General features: G+C 40.8%; 1 protein-coding gene across 1 annotated transcript in view; it reads left to right on the forward strand.

Annotated features, from left to right (window-relative positions):
- The window catches only part of LOC126192160 (sphingomyelin phosphodiesterase 4), a 211,558-nt gene that overhangs the window by 80,954 nt on the left and 107,460 nt on the right, over window positions 1-23,144 (forward strand). Inside the window, exon 7 of the mRNA XM_049932584.1 lies at window positions 7,671-7,989. Coding sequence (XP_049788541.1) covers window positions 7,671-7,989 — 319 coding nt within the window. The remainder of the gene's footprint in view (window positions 1-7,670; window positions 7,990-23,144) is intronic.

Genomic DNA, 23,144 nt, shown 5'->3' on the forward strand with positions numbered 1-23,144 from the left:
GGCCGACCTCTGTGTCGCCGGAGCGCACCGCCAACCACTTTTCTGGCCTGGAATCTGTAAACTGACCAAGGGAGAATGCTGATTCCTCTGTAGATCTCATTGAACGGGATCCTCCAGTCTCCGCGTCCTATAGCAGTGTGTCTTCGAAAGCTGGCACTTGGCAACCGTCAAGGTGATACTCCTTAATTTTTTTCCCTCTTTCCCTTCCCTTCCCTGCCATGATTCCCCTCCAGTGGAGTGTTCGTGGCCTTAGATTCAACAAGGAGGAATTATGGCTGCTCTTGGAATTGCAGCATCCACTTGTTCTCTACCTCCAGGAAACAAAATTGCTTTCTCGTGACCATTTTGACCTCTCACATTTCTTTCTGGTCCGCTTTGACCTCCCGCCCAAGGTCAGTATTTCATCTCATGGGGAAGTCATACTGCTCATCCGGGAAGACGTCGATAGCCAAACCATCTCACTGAACACAAAGCTGCAAGCTGTTGTGGTTCACATTTTCCTTCGTTGCTTCATCTTTTCTCATTGTACCGTCGACATCCCTCCATCATTCGGTGTCTCCAGGGCAGACTTTAACGTGCACCATCCCCTTTGTGGCTCTCCCAGAACCTGTCAGAGAGTGTGCCCTCTTGACTGACCTTACTCAATTTCACCTCATCTGCCTCAACACTGGAGCACCTATGTCCCTTTCAGAATCCTCGCACACTTTTTCCCATTTGGGCCTCTCATTCTGCATTGCCCAGCTTGTCCATCATCTCGAGTGGTCCATTCTCTCTGACATGTATTAGTGACCATTAACCATGTGCTATTCATTTGCTGACTCCTATCCCACATAAATGCAAACACAAACAGCAGCTTTCTAAGACTGACCGAAGGCTTTACTCCTCGCTGGCGATCTTCGAAGGACTTTATTTCCCAGGTCGAATGCCTTACAAATGTTATCCTTATCGCCGCAGAATGTTTCATTTCTCATGCTTCATCTTTACTGCGCCACGTCCCATCCCATGGTGGACTGTGAGGTATGCTGCGATGCAGTTCGTGCTTGGAGAGGTGCTTTCTGAGCTTTTAACCATAATTCTACAATGACGAATTGCATTCGTTATAAACAGTTGTGAGCACAGTGTCATTGCATTCTTCGAGACAGCAAAAAAAGGTAGCTGGGTTTCATTTATTAGTTCTTTTAACAGTTGTAGCCCCTCTTCCATCATATGGGCCAACTTCCAATGGCTCTCTCAGACCAAGGTCCATTCCCCAGTTTCTTGCCTGAATAGCAAATGTTGTCATAGGGGACCCTATTGCTATGTCCAACACATTGGGCCACTATTTTGCAGATATTTTGAGTGCCACCCACTATCAATCTGCCTTCCTCCATCAAAAATGAGTGGAGGCAGCATGGGCAATACCCTTTGCATACTCTCACTTCAGCGCAATCCACTGCCACAGGGCCGCACAGTGTTCACATTCAGAGGTTGCAGAAACTTTCTCTTGGGGACAAGCATTTGTCCTTTATATGTACAATTGCATCTCTCGATCGTGTTTACTTGTGGAGCATTGATAACGGTTTTCACTTTCCCACTAACAAAACCATTTGTATGAATTTCTGGTGGTACAATGGGTTTCTTCCACCGTCTTTACATCTTGGGCCTGTTGCTCTTTCATTAACTAAAACTACGAAATTCCTGGTGCTCATGCTCAATTGGAAACTTTTTTGGTCGTCCCATGTGTCGCACCTAGCGGCCTGCTGTACACGGTCCCTCAACGTCCTGTGTCCCCTCAGTGAGGCTTCCTGGGGAGCAGATATGACCATCCTCCTCCATTTGTACTGATCCCTTGTCCATTCGAAACTAGACTATTGGTGTTTTGTTTATGCATCTGGACATCCGTCCATACACCGTCTAAATACAGTCCACCATTGTGGCATCCGTTCGCCTAGTGGTGCCTTTTACGCTAGCCTGGTTGAGAGTCTGTATGCAGAACTGGTGAACTACCACTGTCATACTGACATGGTGTTCTTCTCAGTGGATACGCATGCTATTTGTCTGCCATGCCTGGCCACCCATCTTATGCCTCCTTCTTCAATGACTCCATTGACCACCAGTATGGGGTGCGTCCCTCTTCTCTGTTATGTCCTGGAGTTTGCTTTTGGCTTTTGCTCCAGCAGCTTAGCTCCATGCTACCTGCCACTTTCCCAATGGATGTGAACCCTTCATCACCTGGGCTTTGTGCGGTGGCCTGTGTTCACCTTGGTCTTCATTTGCTTCCTACGGACATTACTCCAGACTCGCTCTTTTGCCATAAGTTTCTGGACCTTCACATTGAACTTCATGGTAGTATCTTTGTGTACATTGATGGCTTTCGGACTGACCATGGTGTTGGCTGTGCTCTTGTCATTGGCACTGATGATATTTGGTATTGGCTTCCAGAATATTGCTCAGTATTTACAGTGGAGCTCTTCACCCTGTATCAGGCCACGCAGTACTTTCGGCGACTCAGGTTTTTCAATTGGGTCATTTGCTCTGACTCTCTGTGCCCTTCTGAGCTTCTGTGTGCTGTACACAGTACATTCCTTAGTGCAACTGGTCCAAGAAAGCTTCCAAATGCTCATTATTGATGGAGCCACTGTGATGTTTATGTGGGTCCCTAGCCATGTCGGTCTGATGGGAAACGAGGACGCTGGACGCTGACACTGCTGTTGAGGCTGCAGTCCTCCTACCTCGGCCTTCTGGTTCTTCCATTCCTTCCATTGATCTCTGTGTTGCTGTTCGTCATCATGTGGTGTCATTTTTTCATCTCCAGTGCTCCTTCCTTCATGGGAAAAAGTTCTGGAGAATTAAACCTCTCCCAGCAACTTCACCGACCTCCTCTCAGCCCTCTCACCACGGTCATTTTAGCTAGGTTGCTTGTTGTTTTAGCCATCACCATTTGTTAAATGGTGGTCCCCCACCACTGCACACACTGTCATCAGTTTTGACAGTTCACCATTTGCTGACGGAATGCCCGTTTTTTAACCACTTATGTTGTAGTATATGGTTGTTGTCGGTGAGGTATCGGCCATTACAGTGAACAATTCATGGGCCGTCTACCATGTTTTACTTTTTATCCATTGTAGCAATATGGCAAAGGACATTTAATATGTAGTTCAGGACTTCCGCTGTCTCTGTAGCATATTTTATGGACCTTTCTTGAAGAGGAAGTCCCTGTTTCTAGCTGTCTTTCCTTCCATCAATTGGGCTTAATGTGTAGTCACTTTTAACGCCTTTTTTGTCTTAGTGTTCTATGGTTCTGATAAGGACGAATATGAACTTAGTTGTTTTTGTGTCATAAAACAAAACAAAACAAACAAACATAGCCTACCATTAGCGGGAACTACAAATCATCAGTCCAGGCAACCATTGTCATCTTTAGACCATATCCCATCCCATAGTAAAGGCTTGTTTTCCAGCATTAAATTGGTGTACATTTTGATGATTTTTGACTTTTTTTTTCCACAACCTGTGACAATTGCCGGTAAACTTTATGATCAGTACGTTATTGCTCTTGGTACATTATTGCTCTTGGCCTTTCTCTCTGGTAGTGACAGTCTCCCAGAAATCGAAGTACTCACAGTACACACAGGTCAAAGTGGATAGCAAAAGTCTCTGTGCCTGTTGGTCAAGCAGTGTTATCCAACACTGACTTGCTGTTGTTGATGTTAGATGGCACCACTGTCAAAACTGACCCTTTCCCATTTCACAGTTGGCACTTATCATGTGTTATGAGCACAGTGTGCGCGTGCATTTCCCGTGCTCCCCACAACGCCATTACTGTTGTACTTGTGCTTAGGAGCATGAGCAGGCATGAGTATTCAAACATAGAATCAGGGAGTTGTTAAGCTCTGCGTTAAAGTGAATGCTATGCCAGTTCTACACCCTGAAGAATTAGCGACATTTTAGGAATGAATATTATCATGTTTATCTTCTGCCTCATCCCACTTTTGCCAAAACACAAGAGCTCCTCAACAAAGTTGAAGATAATATAAAATTCCTGAACTAGGGGTATATTGCATTCCATGAGATGGTGAGAAGGAATGCTTGAGATAGACAATAAGAATGGTGCAAGAGATGGTGGGTGATCACAAGCACAACACCGGACTCCTCCAGTCCAACAGATTATCCGTCACTGAACATATACCTGAATGTAAATGTGGCTATGTAGTAGGAAAAATACAAATTTTGGTGCAAGCTTCATCCTGATGAGCCACTATTGTTAAGGAGGTTGTTGATATCCACCTTGCAGGGTCCTCAGGAACTGTAACAATAGGTACCCCATCAGAAAAGCTTTAGACAATGCATTAAAATTGTTACATACTTTACCCCAGAACACTTATGATTACCAACTGCTGTTAGATTTGGAGACAAGGCGTGACTTCTGAGGACATACATCAGAAGTGGAGGGTGATTGTCACCCAGCAGTGTCTGTTTCTATCAGGAACAATGCAGTACTATAAGATGATGCATAACAAAATGTATTTTACAAAATCAACTTCATAAGATTGTTGAATTCCATCTTGTGGGCTCTTAGGTGTGACACTCATCCCATTATGTCTCTGAATGGGACACAGTCCTGTGTTAAGTGGCTTCCTTCTCTGGCATGAAGACCTCTTACTTTGTGGTGCTTACGACATGCAGCTAAACTATACATCACATGTTAGTTGAGAGTGCTTTATACCTTGACAAGATGGCAGCAGCCAGTTTTTGGCTGATCTCTCTATTTTAAATGACATTATTATAGATTTGACATGAATTTCAAGAATATTGCTGGAAATGGTGTACTACTTAAATTGTTAGGCAGGAAATTTTAGTGGGAAATGTAGGTGACTGGATCATGCACTTATTATGTAAAGGTCAATTAACTACCATGCCCTGACCTGTTTGTTCATTTTCTGTGTTTTTATTCTAATCTTTCATTTTAATATGTGGCATGTGTATGCAGTTCTCATTTTGATCTACTTGTTTCCATTTTAACTGTGTGTCCAACAATATTTGTAAAGAGGATACTGAACTGTTTAGGACAATAAACAAACAAACAGACAGACAGACACTTCATTAATCAGCAGGGAAGAGTACACATTGTATGTCAGTTGCATGTGTTTCTTCCTGTGACAATCGGTATGCTGTAAGTATATACAGTATATTTTGTATTACATCAGCAAGTGCAATATCCTCATGCATGATACTTCCTGTTGCCAGCATTTTGGCAACCCCATAAGGATCAGACTGTGGTTTGGGTAGAATCAACATTCTACTCCTTAGAGAGCAAAAAAGCAAATATCTGGTGTGGGATGACAAAACCACATTTTTTCCTTGTGAATGAAAAGCACAAAAATTTTCTAGAGTATTAATTTAATTAATTAACATGTTACCAACTTACGAGATTGTCATCAGGCTGTAACTTATGGAGTGAGGATGGCCTTGTAATCCAAAAAATGTTAATGTATCCTACAGATCAGTAATAGAAGATTTAGTTAACAAGATGGACAAAGTACAATGACCTGTGATGTCTTTTTTTGGAATTACCTGTAGTCCGTCGAGTAAATGGTTGCTGAACCTCGTTGGACGAAGCATTATATCCCAGCTCATCTTCTTCCTCTCCTCCTCCTCTCTCTCTCTCTCTCTCTCTCTCTCTCTCTCTCTCTCTCTCTCGGAAAAAAATAGAGATAAAAAGAAACTTTTATGCAATGTGCACATGCCACAAATGAATTGCAGACTTCTGGTTTGTGTGTAGTTGTTTGTTTTGTGTGGTAGCAAAAAGTTCAGTTTTCATCTCAACTACCTTGTGTTTGTTTCAAGTTATTGCTGTCTTCCTTATATATTTTACACTCCAAACTTATGGAAAAGAAAGTATTTGCACATGGCCTCTAACCAACTATTCAGTTTTCTGTCCAAATTGTGGCCAAACCTGACAATCTAATGGCACAGCATACTACTCACCACTGGTCATTCACTCGAACTGTTGCTACATAATCCATGCCATGTGGGAGTTTCTGGTGCTAAGTTGGGTAGAGAACGTGTTTGTGTGTATAAACTTGGGATTGCTAGTGCAGTGACAAGCATTCAAGTCCCTACAGCTGCACTGTGTGCCGTACACATGACTAAATTCTTTGTTCCTTATAACTATACTAGTGTATACTCATTCATGTTAGTTGAGAGCTCTGTTTCAAGTAAGCTGTGGGAGAATTCTGCGTATGATTTTACAAGAGGAGTATGAATATTTCAACACACAACAGTCTTCACAGTGACATATTCTAAGTGATGCTTTCAAATGCAGTTACAAGCAGATGAATTATCCAAGCTTATTGAATAGGACACAGCGGTATTTTGGCTGGTAAGTGATACTACATAATTACAAACATCAGATGATTACTCAGAGCTAGTCAGGATCAAAGGTTGGTGGCTCATTAGCTTTATTTCTGGTGATTCTTAGAATATTTGATCTATGTTGACAGTCATTACACTTGCAATAACATGATAAAAGGCCACCCTTGACTCTCCTATCAGGTGAACCATTGGTGTATGTTCGCATATACTTTCATCAAGCGGAGTGTAATGACCTCCTGTGTTAAGTTTTTGTAAAGCAAGGTCTGCTGTTACAGCACTTTGTGATAAAAAATATTGCCTCTGTTTCTTTCTAACATTTAATTTTACTTGTATTGTGACAAGCTCGAGGAAAGAATCACAGTGTTGACATTTTTTTTCCATTTTGAATAATAACAAGTTCAAGATTTCTTATTGCTGGCAGCTATCTTGAAGCTATTTTCTTAAGTGTAAAAGATCATTGTTAAGTTTTTCATGATTACTAGAAATTGTCAGTAGCATAGTCATTTCTGTCTTTGGATTCCTCCTCCTGCTCTTGACTGAAAATTCTTGCTCTTTTTTCTTATTATCTCTGCTATTGTGGTTCTGTTGCTGTAAAAAGACCACTTCTTCCTAAATAAAGTGTAAATTTTTAAGATGCAGAATTTCATATTGATCACTTTTGTAGGTGTAGACAGTTATTACTGTCTCAAGGCATCTGAATGATAGACTTCGCCAGCCGAAGTGGCCGCGCGGTTCTGGCGCTGCAGTCTGGAACCGCGAGACCGCTACGGTCGCAGGTTCGAATCCTGCCTCGGGCATGGATGTGTGTGATGTCCTTAGGTTAGTTAGGTTTAACTAGTTCTAAGTTCTAGGGGACTAATGACCTCAGCAGTTGAGTCCCATAGTGCTCAGAGCCATTTTTTGATAGACTTCATTGCAGCCTTTTGATGTCTTATGTGGGGCAGTACACACAGGAATACAGCATTTGAAGGAGGATGTTTTCTCGCTTTAATTGCTGAAAGTAGTATTACTCAGTATCTTAAACATTTTTTTAGCAGGCAACATAGATGCATTGTTACCATATGAACAAAAGTCGTGTATTAATAAAATATTCTCCGAGTCCTGACTGTCAACCACTTACAATGACAGAGGAGATCTCTGCTGAAGTGTCTTGGGCAGCTGACCACTTGTCATATCTTGAAGCCCAAGAATATTTTATTAACGGATACCATCTTGAGAGCATGCATTCACACTTCCGTTTGAAGTACTTTATACTTACATTTATATGAACTTGAACATTTCATGCACTGTGTTTATAATTTACCTTGAATTTTCAGAGTAATATTGGGTGCAGTGCAAGGGAAGATATTCCTGTTTCTGCAACACTGCATGCAACACTGGCCACTCGATGGTTCATTTCGGTGGGTTCTCGAATTGTGGCTCAGTTTCATCCAGCCATGGCGCTACACAGAACAACGCCATAGGGGAGGCATTGAGAGAGGGCCTCTCGTGACATGTGATATCCGCATATGGAGTTACTTTGTGGCAGAAAATTTGCCGGCCTACACAGCAATCTTTCACCAACTGTTACCTCGTTTCTCTCGCCTTGATTTGCCTCTTCCAAAAAATTCTTACATGCTTTATAGGGTCACAAAGGTGAGTTCACTAAATTAAAAGCAAAGCTCAAGAATCTATCTTACTCAGACCTTTTAAAGTAAGAAAATCAATAAAAATATTTATATCTTGCTAAAGCTTCTATTTTACTTTGTAATTTTTAATATTTCTGTCCCTTGACAAGTAATATACAAAATATGTTTGTGGTGTGCGTAATAGACATTAAACTTCATATTCAAAAAAATAGAATATCCCAGATTGTCCAACAGCATGAAGATATGGCAACAATAATCCAAACTCTGTGCTTTCTGTTTTTTCCTTTCCAGGTTATTCCTAAAATAGTTCTTCTCAAGATGCTTCCTCGAACTTCTCCCATAGCACTGATGTTAATGGAACATTAAACCCATTGACATGACATACAACAATAGACACAGAGTCTTGAGCTTGACTTTATCAAAATTAATGACTAATATCAACAATGGAAAGTCCAGTTTGGAGTAGCAACTGTATTATGGAAAGGATAGAGTGCTGCCCACCTTAGATGACATGTTGAGTTGTAGACAGACAAGACAAAAAGACTTTGAGCTTTTGGGCAGAAGCTTTTTCAGAAAGGAAAACACACACACTTTCACACAAACCAGCACACGTCATGCACACATGACCAGAACTCCGGCCAGAGTGGTCACTCTGGCTGGAGATAGTGGTCATGCGTGCATATGGTGTGTGTGTGTGTGTGTGTGTGTGTGTGTGTGTGTGTGTCCCTCCCTCCCTGAAGAAGGCTTAGGCTGAAAGTTCAAATGTGTAACAACAGACTTTTAGTTGTGCTTGTCTCCAACTCAATGTGTCATCTTTACAGTGAGTAGTAATCTGTCCTTTTCATAATATTGTTAATAATTAGGTCTGAAATGGACACTTTAGAGATTAGAAAACTGGGATCAGACAGGATGTTGACACCACATGTTTAGCTTTTGGAGGCTTGGAAACTAGAATGGCTATGTACCGTAAAGGAGTCGACAATTGCATGGTGATCTTCCCTCCACGCTTCTTGAAGCGAATCGATTATACTTTACAATCTAAATATCAGCCATATCTGGTTGACTCAGGATGTGACCATAAGGTGAGAGGAACCAACCATTTGTCAATGTGGTGCCTCTCTGTTGGTGGCCCATTCCTGTTAGCTTCACAACTTCACTGCTTTGCATCATACTCTGTAGGTTGACCATTCTTTGTTTCCACAGTTAAGTGATGATGTCCAGCAATAGACATGGTTTTGCATTTTATTCGAAAGGGTGGTTTATACACACTCATTTAAAGCATGTATCTCATTGTTTGAGTGTGGCATTTGTGTGTTTGGTTCTGCAGTGAGCCAATGTAGTTCATTTCTGGTTTTTTATTATTGCTGTTGCTAATCTGTCAACTGTGAAATAAGATAGGTATGATAAATTTGTTTTACTTCGGAATGTAATTGCCAACAGCTGCATCATTCATGAAGTAAACTTCAGGAAACAGGGAACTTCCTTGATGAATAGCATCTCAAGGAGTTCTGACTTATTTTTGTATGCAGTTCCTAATAGTGTCAAACAATGGAAAATCCAGGATGGAATGTAACAATATTATGAAAAGGATGGTTGCTACTCACCATACAGTACAGATGTGGAGTTGCAGATAGGGATGACAAAAAGACTGTCACAAAATAAGCTGTCAGCCAACAAGGCCTCTGCCATAAATAGACAACACACAATTCTCACACACACATGACCACAGTCTCTGGCAGCTGAGCCAGACCTGTGCCCATCTGCGATTCAGCATCTCCGCTATATGGTGAGTAGCAACTATCCTTTCAATTTGTTATATTTCTAATAGTGTCACTTCTGTCAGCAGGCACTGTCTCAAATTGCAAGAAGTCAAAATCTGTGAGATTGTAGACTTTTGTGGTGTATAATCATGGTGGCAACTCTTGTGGAAAAAGTGGAGTTCTCAGGGAATTACATTTTACCTGGGAAAATTGGGGAATATCATGGAATTTCAGGACTTTCATAAAATTTCAGGGAATTCTGTTTTTAGCTTAGTATTGAAATTTAATTTCATTGGCTTTCATAAATCACAAGTTTTAAAATACTTAATATTTCTGAGTGTTAGTTATATATTATTCCATATAAATTATTGATGATTGATATTCAAAAACTTTGGTTAGTATAGCTCAGTTCAGAGGAAAGAAAAGCCATTATTGCGTTTGACATCCCCACTTGCCATTAATTTCTCAGGAGCTTCTCGACATCATTCTTCATTTTCACACCCGGAATTCTCAGGGACCTTTTTTTTCCCCTCCCAGTTTGAATTGCCACCATGATGATGATTTTGAAATATTGTCAGGTATCGAACCATGTGACATTGTCCAAACAGTATGATGTTTTGGAAATCTGATGTGTTGCCAGCTTCAGGTGGTCCTGATGACTGAGAGTCTTTTGCTGGATGCCATCTTATATAATCTCTTCCTCCTGCTGCTGTTCTCGAGTCCACTGTACCTAAGTGCAGCTCCACTGGTGATACAGAAATGGAAGTGCTTGGTCATAACATGAGCCATCACGAAGGTTGAGATGCTGCTGATGTGGTGTGGCCTCAGTTCTTCCACTGATGTGTCATGGGTGGATCTTCCTGCAATCTTTTGCTGCATGTTGATGGTGCTCAAGGCTGTATCCCAAGCCTTACCTAGTTGGAAAGTGCTGACTTTGTCATTTCTTCATATAACCGGATCTCAACAGACTCTTTTAAAAAGCTATCCTAAAAGATGTTGGTGTGGTTTTTAACAACTTGGTGCCGTCATAATTTGTGATATGTTGTTTGGATCTGGCTTTGTTGTTTGTTGCTTACCTGTATGACACTTGCGTTCTGCACTTACTTCCTGTACTGTCCAGATAATCTGGCCTTCATACATTTCCTGCCCTGGCATGGCACGTGGTAGACTCGTGGTTTCTGGAGTCCTTGGCAGACCCACAACAAGGCTTTCATCTTTGGCAGGAGGCAGAAAATATACTTGGCATTATTCTGCCAGAGAGTTCTGCCAATTTTGACTGATGTTTTCATTGTGTGAGAGATCAATGTGATCGCAGCAGATTTCTCTTCCTCTGCTAACTGTGGCGTAGGTGCCTTCAGTTTTATGACACCCTGATCTGACAGTGGCTGCAACTGTTCTTAAGGAAAACTTTATATGTTGCAATGCCTTAGCTAAACTTAATACCGTATTTGAACATTACGGATTGTTTTTCCTACTTACCTGCATTAGCTTACATTTTCCTACATTTAGATCATGTTGCCATTCATCACACCAGATACGTATTCTCTTTAAGTCATACTGTATCCTCCTACAGTGAAGCAACGATGGTGCTTGCCCATACATAACAGCATCATCAGTAAATAGTCACTGATTGCTGCTCATCAAATTGTTTATGCATGTAGAGAACAAGATTAGTCCTTGCACACTTCCCTGGGACACTTCAGACGACACCCTTGCCTCTGATGAGAACTCACCATGTACTGGGTTCTATTAATTAAAAAGTCTTTGAGCCACTCATATCTGAGAACCTGTTCCATATGCTCAGACCTATGTTAACAATCTGCAGTGAGGCACTGTGTCAAACAACTGCTTTCCGGAAATCTAGAAATATACCGTCTGTCTGTGGCCTTTCATCCATAGTTCACAGGATATAGTGTGAGAAGCAGCTAGCTCAGTTTTGCATGAGCGATGTTTTCTAAATCTGTCCTTAATTTGACGAAAGAAGTTTTTCTGTCTCTAGGTAAGTTATTATATTCTGACTAAAAATATGCTCAAGGATTCGGGAACAAACCAGTATCAAGGATGTTTACCTGTAATTTCGAATGTTCATTCTTTTACCCTTCTTCTTTACAGTAGTCACCTACATTTTTTTTTATTCGCAGGGAACCTCGCACTGAGTGAGAGATTCGCGATAAATGCCAGCTAAGAAAGGGACCAGTGCTGAAGAGTATTCTGTGTAAAACAGAATCAAAGCTTCATCCAAGCAACTTATTTGTTTTCAACTCTTTCAGTTGCTTCTCAATACCAGTAATGCTTTTGTGTGCATCCTCCATACTGGAGTCAGTGTGACAATCTACCGTAATTATGGAAAGTCTCTCTGATTTTCTTGTGTGAATGATTTATTAAATGAGAAATTTAAAACTTCGGCTTTAAGATATTTCACTAACAAGGGAAACTCCCCTTCACACTCCCCTCAGGTTTAGTGATAAGAGGATCCAGTGGACAGTCAATCAGAAACCGGACAACTACTTTATTAACAGCTAAAAGGAAGTGGCTTTCGAAGGAAAACCACAAACATGTGAGGACCACGTGTCTAGTTAGCTGAATCCTCCACCGGAAAACGCGTCTAGTGTGTCATACACAGCATTAGTGACAGTACATTTGTCATATGATAGGAATCTCTTATTGATGCACATAACTTGTACGAATGATGAGTGAGATATGTCTCCTTGCCCGATACAGGTGTTCGTACGAATGTGACTGTGACCCCTCCCAAGGAAATGGTGAAAATGTAATAGTTTGTCACATAAGCTGCAACAAATGAATGCAATAGTTTCACAATCACACAGTTTCTCTGTACTCTGTCAAAATCTGTTTGTGAAGCTGCATTCTGTTTTGGAAGTCTTGACTCTTGAATTCATTTGTTCTTGCATAGTTCACACCCATATATTTCTTGTTTTCATTTCTATGAGGTGTCAACGTGGTAGCTTGCCTGCCCTCACTATTGATCACATTTACTTGCAGCAATAATGTATTCTTACTACATGAGTCATATTCTATAACCCTTGTGTAGTATGACAACTGCCAAGACTACAGAAAGAGAACAAACATTTCAGTGACTGGACGGATAGTTCATAATGTTGTGAAGAATAAATAAATAAATGAATAAATGCCACAAGGAAGTTTGGAACATGGCTCACCCTCTTGGCAGTCCAACACCATAACAACTTACCCATTGCACTGTGTGTGTGTTTTTTTTTTTTTTTTTTGTGCAGGCTTACAAATTTCTGATAACTGTTGCCTTTGGCATTTCTGTAGTCTATTTTGAACTGCGAATACGACACTCTCTCTTTCCTCAACATTTTCTGAATTTTGTTATTAAACCATGGTGTGACTTTTCCATCCTTAATCCATTTTCTCAGCGCATACTTCTCTAGAACACAATTTACAAATTTACAATCAATTTAAACTTTGCCTATAATTCTTTATGTCCAGAATATTGGAATCAAAATAATGCCCATTCTTTGTTGAAGCAGAACATTAATAACTGATTATCTGCTCGTTCCAGCATAAAAACTCTTTCTGCCTTCTGAGTGGATTTATTAACTTTACTAACCATCTTCGCTTTGATGACAGCATGATCACTATTGACACTTTCAGTAACATCAAGCATGTTTGTGGCTACAAGGTATAAAATTTTTCCATAGTATTTGGGCCATCAAACTAGCTGCTCGGCTCAGGTTGTGGAAAATGTATTGAGGACTCCTTCACAAGACTTGTCTTTTCGTACCACCTGCAATGAATCCATAGACGTCCCAGTCTGTACTCGGTAAGTTAAAGCCATCTCCAGCTAATATTGCATGATCATGCTACTTCTGTGCCACTGAGCAGTGACATTCTTTGAATGATTCTGTAACTGTCATGGCAGAATCAGGTGGTAGATAAAAACATCGAATGATTAACTTGTGTTCACGTAGACAAGTTTCTCATGTCCAGATAACTTCGCAGTCACTTTCAGTTTCCACCTAAGTAGACACAATATGTAGCCAATCACAATGAATACCATCCTTCCCGTGCTGTCTAACCAGTGTTTTTAATATATGTTTCATACCTCATTAAATATTTCATCCAGCTGTAGGTTCAGAGTACAGTTTGAGTGTGACACCTTTCCAGGAGGGCAGTAAACTCAGGGATTTTGTTAGGGATGCTTTGGCAATTTACCATCAAAATTTTTACATTCAAAGTTTCCTTGCTTTATTTATTAACACATTTGAGTTGGGAGCAAATGCAGTACATGATAATTATCATTAATAATAAAAGTTGTTGCCCAAAATCTTGTAACACAAATTGCTCTCTGAGTTGTGAGCAGAAGATCTTCTTCTGTACAAGATGCAGCGCATAGTTGATATACTACTAGGTGTTCAATGGCGTGTTCTTCTCTGCAGTCCACAGGGAAGTGCCATTTGTGGTGGTTACTCCTGGATCTTCCAACTCCAGATTGAAAGACTGCTGAGTGACCTCCGTATGATCCAGTTGTGTTCATGCCCAGGTGGAAGGGTTTCCTTGCTGATAGCAACTGCTATTTACAACACTGAAGCGGCCTTGAAACTTCTGGACATCAACACTGTAACTGCTGGAATGTGCCCATATAATGGATTGTTTTCCTGATAAGCCTGATTAGTTCTCTCTGCATTGGCTGCCTACTTCATGACAAATATCTGGTGTCACAGTGCCTGCGGCTGGTATAATTTTACAGGTACTGTAGGTTTCAAACATCCTGTAATAACTGTACACATTTCATTCATGCCTTGTCAATTAAACCCCAGAAGCAATTCAGTGATCTTTTGATCTTTTTCTTGTATGTGACTCATTGTTTTGGCCTAACATTCCCTATGTGCACTCCACAAGAACGTTGTTACCTCAGTAGCTGCTTCCATAGCTTAACCTTTTTTTTCCCCCTACACATGTCCCACTTCACAAGTCATTCTTTCAGAAGCAATTCTAGTTGCTTTGTGACCCCACAGATCATCATGAGTGGGAGGTAAAAATGTCTGGATGCACATTCACCACACAGAATCAATTGATAGATGTTTTGGTTTTATAACAAGCTCTTCTTGATCAGATTCAGAGACATCACCTCAAACAATCCACAAGAACATGCCAGTAACTCAAATCAAATGAGGAATGTGAAGAAGGGACATATGGCTAATGTTGATGCTGGGGGAACTGTGTCAGTTTTCTAAAGAACCTGATGCTATCAGCAAATGCAAGTGGTTTCAAGCGCTAAGTATCGATGAACGGCAGGCATTTGTAACAGGAAATAAGTTTTGTTTTTTGTGCATGTGTCCAGTCACTTCTCGAGTAAATGCAAGATTTCTCCTTGTAAGGCCTGTAAGGGAAGGCACTATATACTGCTCCACAAGTCAGCTTATTCAAAGGATAAACAGGATGGTGAATCTGGAAGCTACTCCTTGGCTCATCAGCCTATGAAAGGGAGATCAAACATAAAATTTAATGTTTTGTTGGCAACTGCAGTTGTCAACATTAGACAACAAGGGTAAGCTGCAGTCTTGTAGGGTGCTGCAAGATAGTGTGAGCCAGCTGTCTTTTATATCTAAGGCATGGCAATCAAATTAAAATTGAAACAAAATAGCCATTTCCTGCGACAGCAAAGACATTGCCTTTACAGCCTCAGTTCTTATACCCATAACATTGAACTGTTGTCGAGGCTTAGTGACCTTCATGTTAGAACCACTTGTGCTATTGTGGACAATGTCGCCAGTGACTTAACAGAAAGCTGTATAGATATAAGATGTAGGAATGTCCCACTTGATCTACCACTTGCTGATCCTTAGTTCAACATGCTTGCCACAGTAGATTCAATTCTTGGTGCCAAGGTTTTCTTCGATGTTGTATGTAGGGAAAGGCTGGAGAAACCAAAAGATCCATCACTGATTGAAACTAAATTTACGAGGGTAATCCCAAAAGTGAGATCTCCTATTTTTTATAAGTACATAGACCTGTTTATTTCTACAATGGTTTACATCAGTTAACAGCTTGAACATTTAGCTATTTTTCGACATAATCACCATTTCTGTCAATGCATTTTTGTATACGCTGTGGCAGTTTTTGTATGCCGATGTCATACCAGCTCACCGCCATGCGGTTCAAAAAGTTATGAACCTCTTCTTTCACCTCGTTGTCGGAAATGAATCGCTGGGACCACAATTAACACTGACAGGTACTGTGAGACTCTGAAAAAACTCAAATGGGCAATTCAGAACCGGAGAAGAGGAATGTTTAGCAAGGGCATACACATTCTCCATGACAACGCTCACCCACACATCACTCGGCAAACCGTTGCTCTCGTGCAACAGTTTCAGTGGAACATAATCACCCCTATAGTCCTGATTTGGCGCCCAGTGACTCTCACCTGTTCCCTGGTTAAAGGAACATTTGGCCGGAAAGCTATTCAGCTCCGATGAGCAGGTGAAAGTTGAGGTTCATAACTTTCTGAACAGCATGGCGGTGAGCTGGTATGAAGTGGGCATACAAAAACTGCCACAGCGTCTACAAAAATGCATCGACAGAAATGGTGATTGTGTCGAAAAATAGCTAAATGTTCAAGCTGTAAACTGATGTAAACCACTGTAGAAATAAACAGGTCTATGTACTTATAAAAAAATAGGAGACCTTACTTTTGGGATTACCCTTGTAGCTGGATTTTGCCTGGTAGGATTCCTTCAGCTTCATGCAACATGCCTCATTCTGCAGTAACCTACATTTGTTAGAGGTGATGATTTAGATGCCAAAATGCAAAGGTTTTAGGAGCTAGAGGAACTACCTATGTAAGCAGGATAAAATTTGTGAGGCTTGCATTTAGTGTCACACAGCTCAAGATGAAGGTGGGAGGTTTGTGGTTCATCTGCCAGTGAAACCTGATGAAGTCTGGAATACCAAGATTTAAAAGGCATGCAAATCTGAAACACGAATATGCTGCAGTCATGCATGAGTATATTTAACTAGGACACATGGGGCTCTCGAACTCTCATGGTATCGTAGGTCCAAAGTTTTACCTCCCATACCGTGCTGTCTTCAAGGAATGCAGTGCCGCTACTAAGTTGAGGGTAGTGTTTGATGGCTCTGCTGCCATTTGTAATAGAATACCCCTCAAACATATCTTGATGGTTGGCCCCACTATCCAACCAGATTTATTTTCGATTATTATAAAATTTTGCTCCTTTAATGTGGCTAGAAAAAATGTATCTTCAAGTGTCTCTCCATCCTGGTGATAGGAAATTCCACAGAATTCTGTGGTGGGAATCACTGAACTGATGAAAGAATATAGATTGTCTACAGTCACTTAAGAAGAGTTAGAACGCTCTATCCTATGTTACATTTAGTGACTTGGCTTCCCTGTATTTCAGAAACCACTGTAGCCATTAACATGAAACTTTTACAGGACATTAAACTGTGTGTTTTGAGTTTACTGAACTACAATAATTGCATTTCAGCCACTGCTTTCGAAAATGCAATTTTTTAATTACATCGTTAAAATTTTGTGTACTTTTTTTGTACATTATCCTAAATAATTTTAATTGTACATAACATTATGTTCTTCTTTTAGTTCAGTAGACTCAGGATATGTATGTTATTACTCCCTGGAAATCTGAATACTCGAAGTGGTTTCTGAGATTTAGGGAAAAATGCAACAGAAAATGTAAATATTCGGGAATGGCTTCTAAAGTTTCAAAAGAGTGTAACTCACTTAATATGTGCTTAATTTTTTATTCTTAGTCACTCCGAAGCACCCTGCACCATACTGTATATCCTCCTCTTGATCTTTTTCCAAGTCTTTTCTTCTTTCTGGACTCCTTATTGGCCAACTGTGCTGCATACTCTGCTTTATCAATGGGAATCTTGTCCATCCATTCAAGTTCTCTGATGCAGTTTGGTCCAGGATTGATTGCTGTATGCTGTAGCACTTTCACCCTACCAATGTTGCCATCATTAAAAGCAGTAACAGCATCACTGACCCCCCACTTTAGTGTCTTCATTCCAATAAAAACATTTTTTGGTAAGCGAGCCCATATAAGATTATTGAACAACTCATTGGGATTTTGTCAGACACTCCTTCAGTAGTTCAGGATTTGCCAGGTCTTTGTAAATAGGTTTTATGATATCCATGACTGTTGCTGGGATGGAATGTTTATGGCTGTATGAACTGTTTGAGTATTGGGAATTGCGGTAATTGCACCATGAATCAGGCCCAGGAGGGCAAAGGTGGTGTACCGGCTTTTCATCAGTTGACAGTCTGTGGAAGCTGGTGGTGTAGCCCATACTGCCTGCTTCATTTTCAACAAATTGTCAGTATTATTTCTAATGGCCATCCCATAATACTGCTTTAGTTCATCAATCATTTTGTCTATCAGCCTGCCTCATATGGTTTCACCATCAGAAAGTTTCTTGTCTCTCAAACTTTGTTTCAGCTTCCTCAACCTGGTGCCCATCCGCTTCTGGGCATGACCAATACAAACACATATATTAACCTTTATAACACAGCAATCCACAGCTTTCTATATAAAAAAATACTGATTTTATTGGATCTTGAAGTAAGGCATGTAAAATTTTTTAACATTTTCAATTGATGTAGATCATATTTTAAAAAGTAAAATAAAATACTTCCCATGTGAGTTTGTAAGTGAGATATATATCATTTTATTCGAAAAATTGCAAATTTTATAATGAGATAAAAATCCAAAAATGTGAATTTTTTTTTTCCAATTTAACTCCCCTTAAAGAACTGTTCCTGCAGCCTGTCTTGTGACTAGATGTCTCCAACAGTTGGCTCTGAGAAGGAAGAAGTTTTCAATGGCATTGCAATCATTGTTTTCTAGCTTCTATGTGTATGACTTATTTTGTGGGTCAACTACTGAAACTAAAGCTTGTGAACATCCAGTGATGAAATGGTGCTGCAGTAGCCAATGTGTTATGGGACAAATTCCATTGCAGGACAAAGAAACGTCTTTGCCTTGTAATCTTGCTGTAGAAAAAGCCATAAAAACATTAGGAATCTTGTGGCACCATGGCTCTGACACATTTCAGAGCCAAGTGCAGCTGGAGAGTCATCGGTGCTGAAAGATTACCGAGTGTAATGTCCTATGTACCGGGTGATCAAAAAGTCAGTATAAATTTGAAAACTGAGTAAATCACGGAATAATGTAGATAGAGAGGTACAAATTGACACACATGCTTGGAATGACATGGGGTTTTACTAGAACCAAAAAAAATACAAAAGTTCAAAAAATGTCCGACAGATGCCGCTTCATCTGATCAGAATAGCAATAATTAGCATAACAAAGTAAGACAAAGCAAAGATGATGTTCTTTACAGGAAATGCTCAATATGTCCACCATCATTCCTCAACAATAGCTGTAGACGAGGAATAATGACCGAGTGAGGTGGCGCAGTGGTTAGACACTGGACTCGCATTCGGGAGGACGACGGTTCAATCCCGCGTCCGGCCATCCTGATTTAGGTTTTCCGTGATTTCCCTAAATCGCTCCAGGCAAATGCTGGGATGGTTCCTTTCAAAAAGGGCACGGCCGACTTCCTTCCCCGTCCTTCCCTAACCCGATGAGACCGATGACCTCGCTGTCTGGTCTCCTTCCTCAAAACCAACCAACCAACGAGGAATAATGTTGTGAACAGCACTGTAAAGCATGTCCGGAGTTATGGTGAGGCATTGGCGTCGGATGTTGTCTTTCAGCATCCTTAGAGATGTCGGTCAATCACGATACACTTGCGGCTTCAGGTAACCCCAAAGCCAATAATTGCACAGACTGAGGTCTGGGGACCTGGGAGGCCAAGCATGACAAAACTGGCGGCTAAGCACATGATCATCACCAAACGACACGCGCAAGAGATCTTCCACGTGTCTAGCAATATGTGGTGGAGCGCCATCCTTCATTTTGGTTCTAATAAAACCCCATGTCATTCCAAGCATGTGTGTCAATTTCTACCCCTCTATCTACATTATTCCGTGGTTTATTAAGTTTTCAAATTTATACTGACTTTTTGATCACCCAGTACAATAGCATCTGTTTTTGACCAGCCTGGGGTTTTGGGCGCATGTCATAGGATGCAAGCTTCTTCTTGCAGCACTTGTGGCAACAGAGCCTTTATTGGGATGAAGTCCTTTCATCCAACATAATTGATGAATGAAATGTCCTTCATATCCAGTTGCCTTCCCTCAATGATATTTTGATTAGGAGGAAGATCATTCCCTGTGCTCAATAAGTTAAACACAAAATTCACATTTTCTGTGATGCTTCACAATTGGTGTATGTTTGTGTTTCCATCAGATGTGTTCTTCCCAACAAAAAAGTTGTAGTTTCATTGGCTGCAGCCAAATCTCATGTAGCCCCTGTCAAACAATCTCTCCCACAACTCGAATTATGTGGTGCTCTTCTTCTTGCTCAACTCATTTATAAGATGGCCAGTACTGTAGACATCATAAACGGTGGTGATATCCATCTGTGGATGGGCTCCATTATAGTTCTCTGCTGGCAGCATCGTAGTCCCAGTCACTGGAAAACCTTTGTTGCCATCACAGACTCTGAAATTCAGGAACTAAGTTCAGTTCCCATCTAGACATTTGTAAAATCAGAAGACAATCCTGCTGATCACATATCATGTGACATTCGTCCAGAACATTTGAGCTAACTTCTGCAGTGGTGGACTGGCCCTTCATGGCTATCCAACTGTGACCTGGACTAGAGCACTTGTCCTTCACAAGTGGTAAAAGATGCACCAGAATGAAGGTGTGTGTGAGTATCTTTTGTGCCTGTCATTGAACTTGGTGATGAATTGGTGTGTAAATATTCCTCATTCAAGAAAACTTCATGGGTTTGGGCTATGCACTGAGGTTTGTTTAAAACGCTATGTTGCATCAAGCTGACAGGGTAACTTTGCCACTCACCCCACAAGGATGCGCATTCAGGAGGACGACAGTTCAATCCCCCATCTGGCCATCCTGATTTAGATTTTCCATGATTTCCCTAGATCACTTCAGGCAAATGCCATGGTGGTTCCTTCGTAAGGGCATGGCCGATTTCCTTCCCCAGCCTCCCCTAATCCGAGCTTGTGCTCCGTCTTTAATGAACTTGTCGTTGACAGGGCGTTAAACACTAATCTCCTCCTCCTCCTCCTCCTCCTACAAGAATGTCAAAATGCTATCAAAAGGGCGTTTGCATAATTCATCATGGTGAGTATGGTGAGATCACTTTGTTAAAGGCCAATTTTTCTGTTCCACATAATAGCAAATTAAGAGATTTCCACCCGTTTGTTGACGCAGAAGGTATTTTGTGAGTGAGGGGAAGGTTAATGAATGCCAAGTACCTGTAGGATGAGCAACGTCTTGTTATCATACCACCTAAGCATCATCTGATAAAAATTCTCATTGTGTGTGAACATGAAAACCTGTTGCACGCTAGGTCACAGCTTTCGCTGTCTGTTGTGTAGGAGATTTTGGATTCCCAACGGGCACAGCACAACTAAAGGAGTTATCGGGAAATGTTTTCACATGGCGGTTCACCTGTAGGGTCAACTATTGGCCTCTAAAGTGAACCATTCTTGTCCTCTCCAGCATTGTGGAGAGGACTACACAGCCCTGTTACTGTGAAATGCAGTGCAAGATGGAGTAAGGTTACCACCATGGTCTATATTACTTTATTTATTTGTATGGTAACAAAAGCCATCCTTATAAAGTGAGTTGGTGACTTAGTAACCAGATCATTTCTGACTGTCGTCAGGAGTTCATTGCTAGAAGAGGAAAACCTTATCACATGTGTAGTGATAATGGTACACATTTATAAGTGTACACAATGAACTTAAGCGTTTTTTTCTGTGGTGCTGCAGTTGAAAGTGTGATGAACTTTTCAACCTCAGAGGGTATTAATTGGAATTTTACTCCGCTTTGTGCCCTTCACTTTGGTGGAGTGAGGGAAGCAGGAATCAAATGTTTGAAGTCACATCTCAAATGTGTCATTGACAGTAGAGTACTGACATTTGAAGAACTGACAACAGTGTGCCTAAATTCAAGGCTGTTGTGTGCTCTCTCTGATGAAAACAATTCTCCATCTGTCTCACTCATAGACATTTCCTAGGTGGACAGCAACTTTGTGCACATCCTGAGCCTTCAATCCTTGAGATTCCTGCCAACTGGTTGCACAGGTGGCAACTTACTTGTTCCCCTATACCTACATGTTTAAAATTTTGGTTCAAAATTCACCCACTCTCTTTTGCTGTCACTACTTTTATCTACATCCATCTCCCTTTCTCTGTAATTGTCACTTTGTCTCTCCCACCATTGCCGTGTCCTCTCTATTTCTCTCCCACTGGGACTGTCTCATGTCTTTTCCACCATCATTGTCTCTGTGCTACACTCTTTCAACACAGATAACTACGAGTATGTTCTCATGCCAGAATTTTTGGTGAGGAAGATGCAGTTGGTTCCCCATTTCTGTCAGTCTTATAAAAAGGAACGTATTCATTTTTTTTGTGCTCAGACAGGAGCATTTTTCTGCTGGTTCCCTTGTTTTCCGTGCTACAGCAGGGTGTGATGCTTATATAGTCTAAAATGAATTCTTTATGTCAGTAAAATTGTGGCAGTTTATATCAAACAGTGGAAAATCGAGGATGGAATGTAACAATATTATGAAAAGGAAAGTTGTTACTCACCACATAGTGGATATGCTATGACTCAGCATCTCTGTTATGTGGTGAGTGGCAACTTTCCTTTTCATAATATTGTTGACAGTTTATATACTTTGGCACTTTTAAATAACATGTTGTTGTTGTTGTTGTGGTCTTCAGTCCTGAGACTGGTTTCATGCAGCTCTCCATGCTACTCTATCCTGTGCAAGCTCCTTCATCTCCCAGTACCTACTGCAACCTACATCCTTCTGAATCTGCTTACTGTATTCATCTCTTGGTCTCCCCCTACGATTTTTACCCTCCACGATGCCCTCCAATACTAAATTGGTGATCCCTTGATGCCTCAAAACATGTCCTACCAACCGATCCCTTCTTCTAGTCAAGTTGTGCCACAAACTTCTCTTCTCCCCAATCCTATTCAATACCTCCTCATTAGTTACGTGATCTACCCACCTTATCTTCAGCATTCTTCTGTAGCACCACATTTCGAAAGCTTCTATTCTCTTCTTGTCCAAACTGGTTATCGTCCATGTTTCATTTCCATACATGGCTACACTCCATACAAATACTTTCAGAAACGACTTCCTGACACTTAAATCTATACTCGAAGTTAACAAATTTCTCTTCTTCAGAAACGCTTTCCTTGCCATTGCCAGTCTACATTTTATATCCTCTCTACTTCGACCATCATCAGTTATTTTACTCC

Source organism: Schistocerca nitens, chromosome 1 (assembly GCF_023898315.1).
Source record: "Schistocerca nitens isolate TAMUIC-IGC-003100 chromosome 1, iqSchNite1.1, whole genome shotgun sequence".
Classification (NCBI taxonomy): Eukaryota; Metazoa; Arthropoda; class Insecta; order Orthoptera; family Acrididae; genus Schistocerca; species Schistocerca nitens.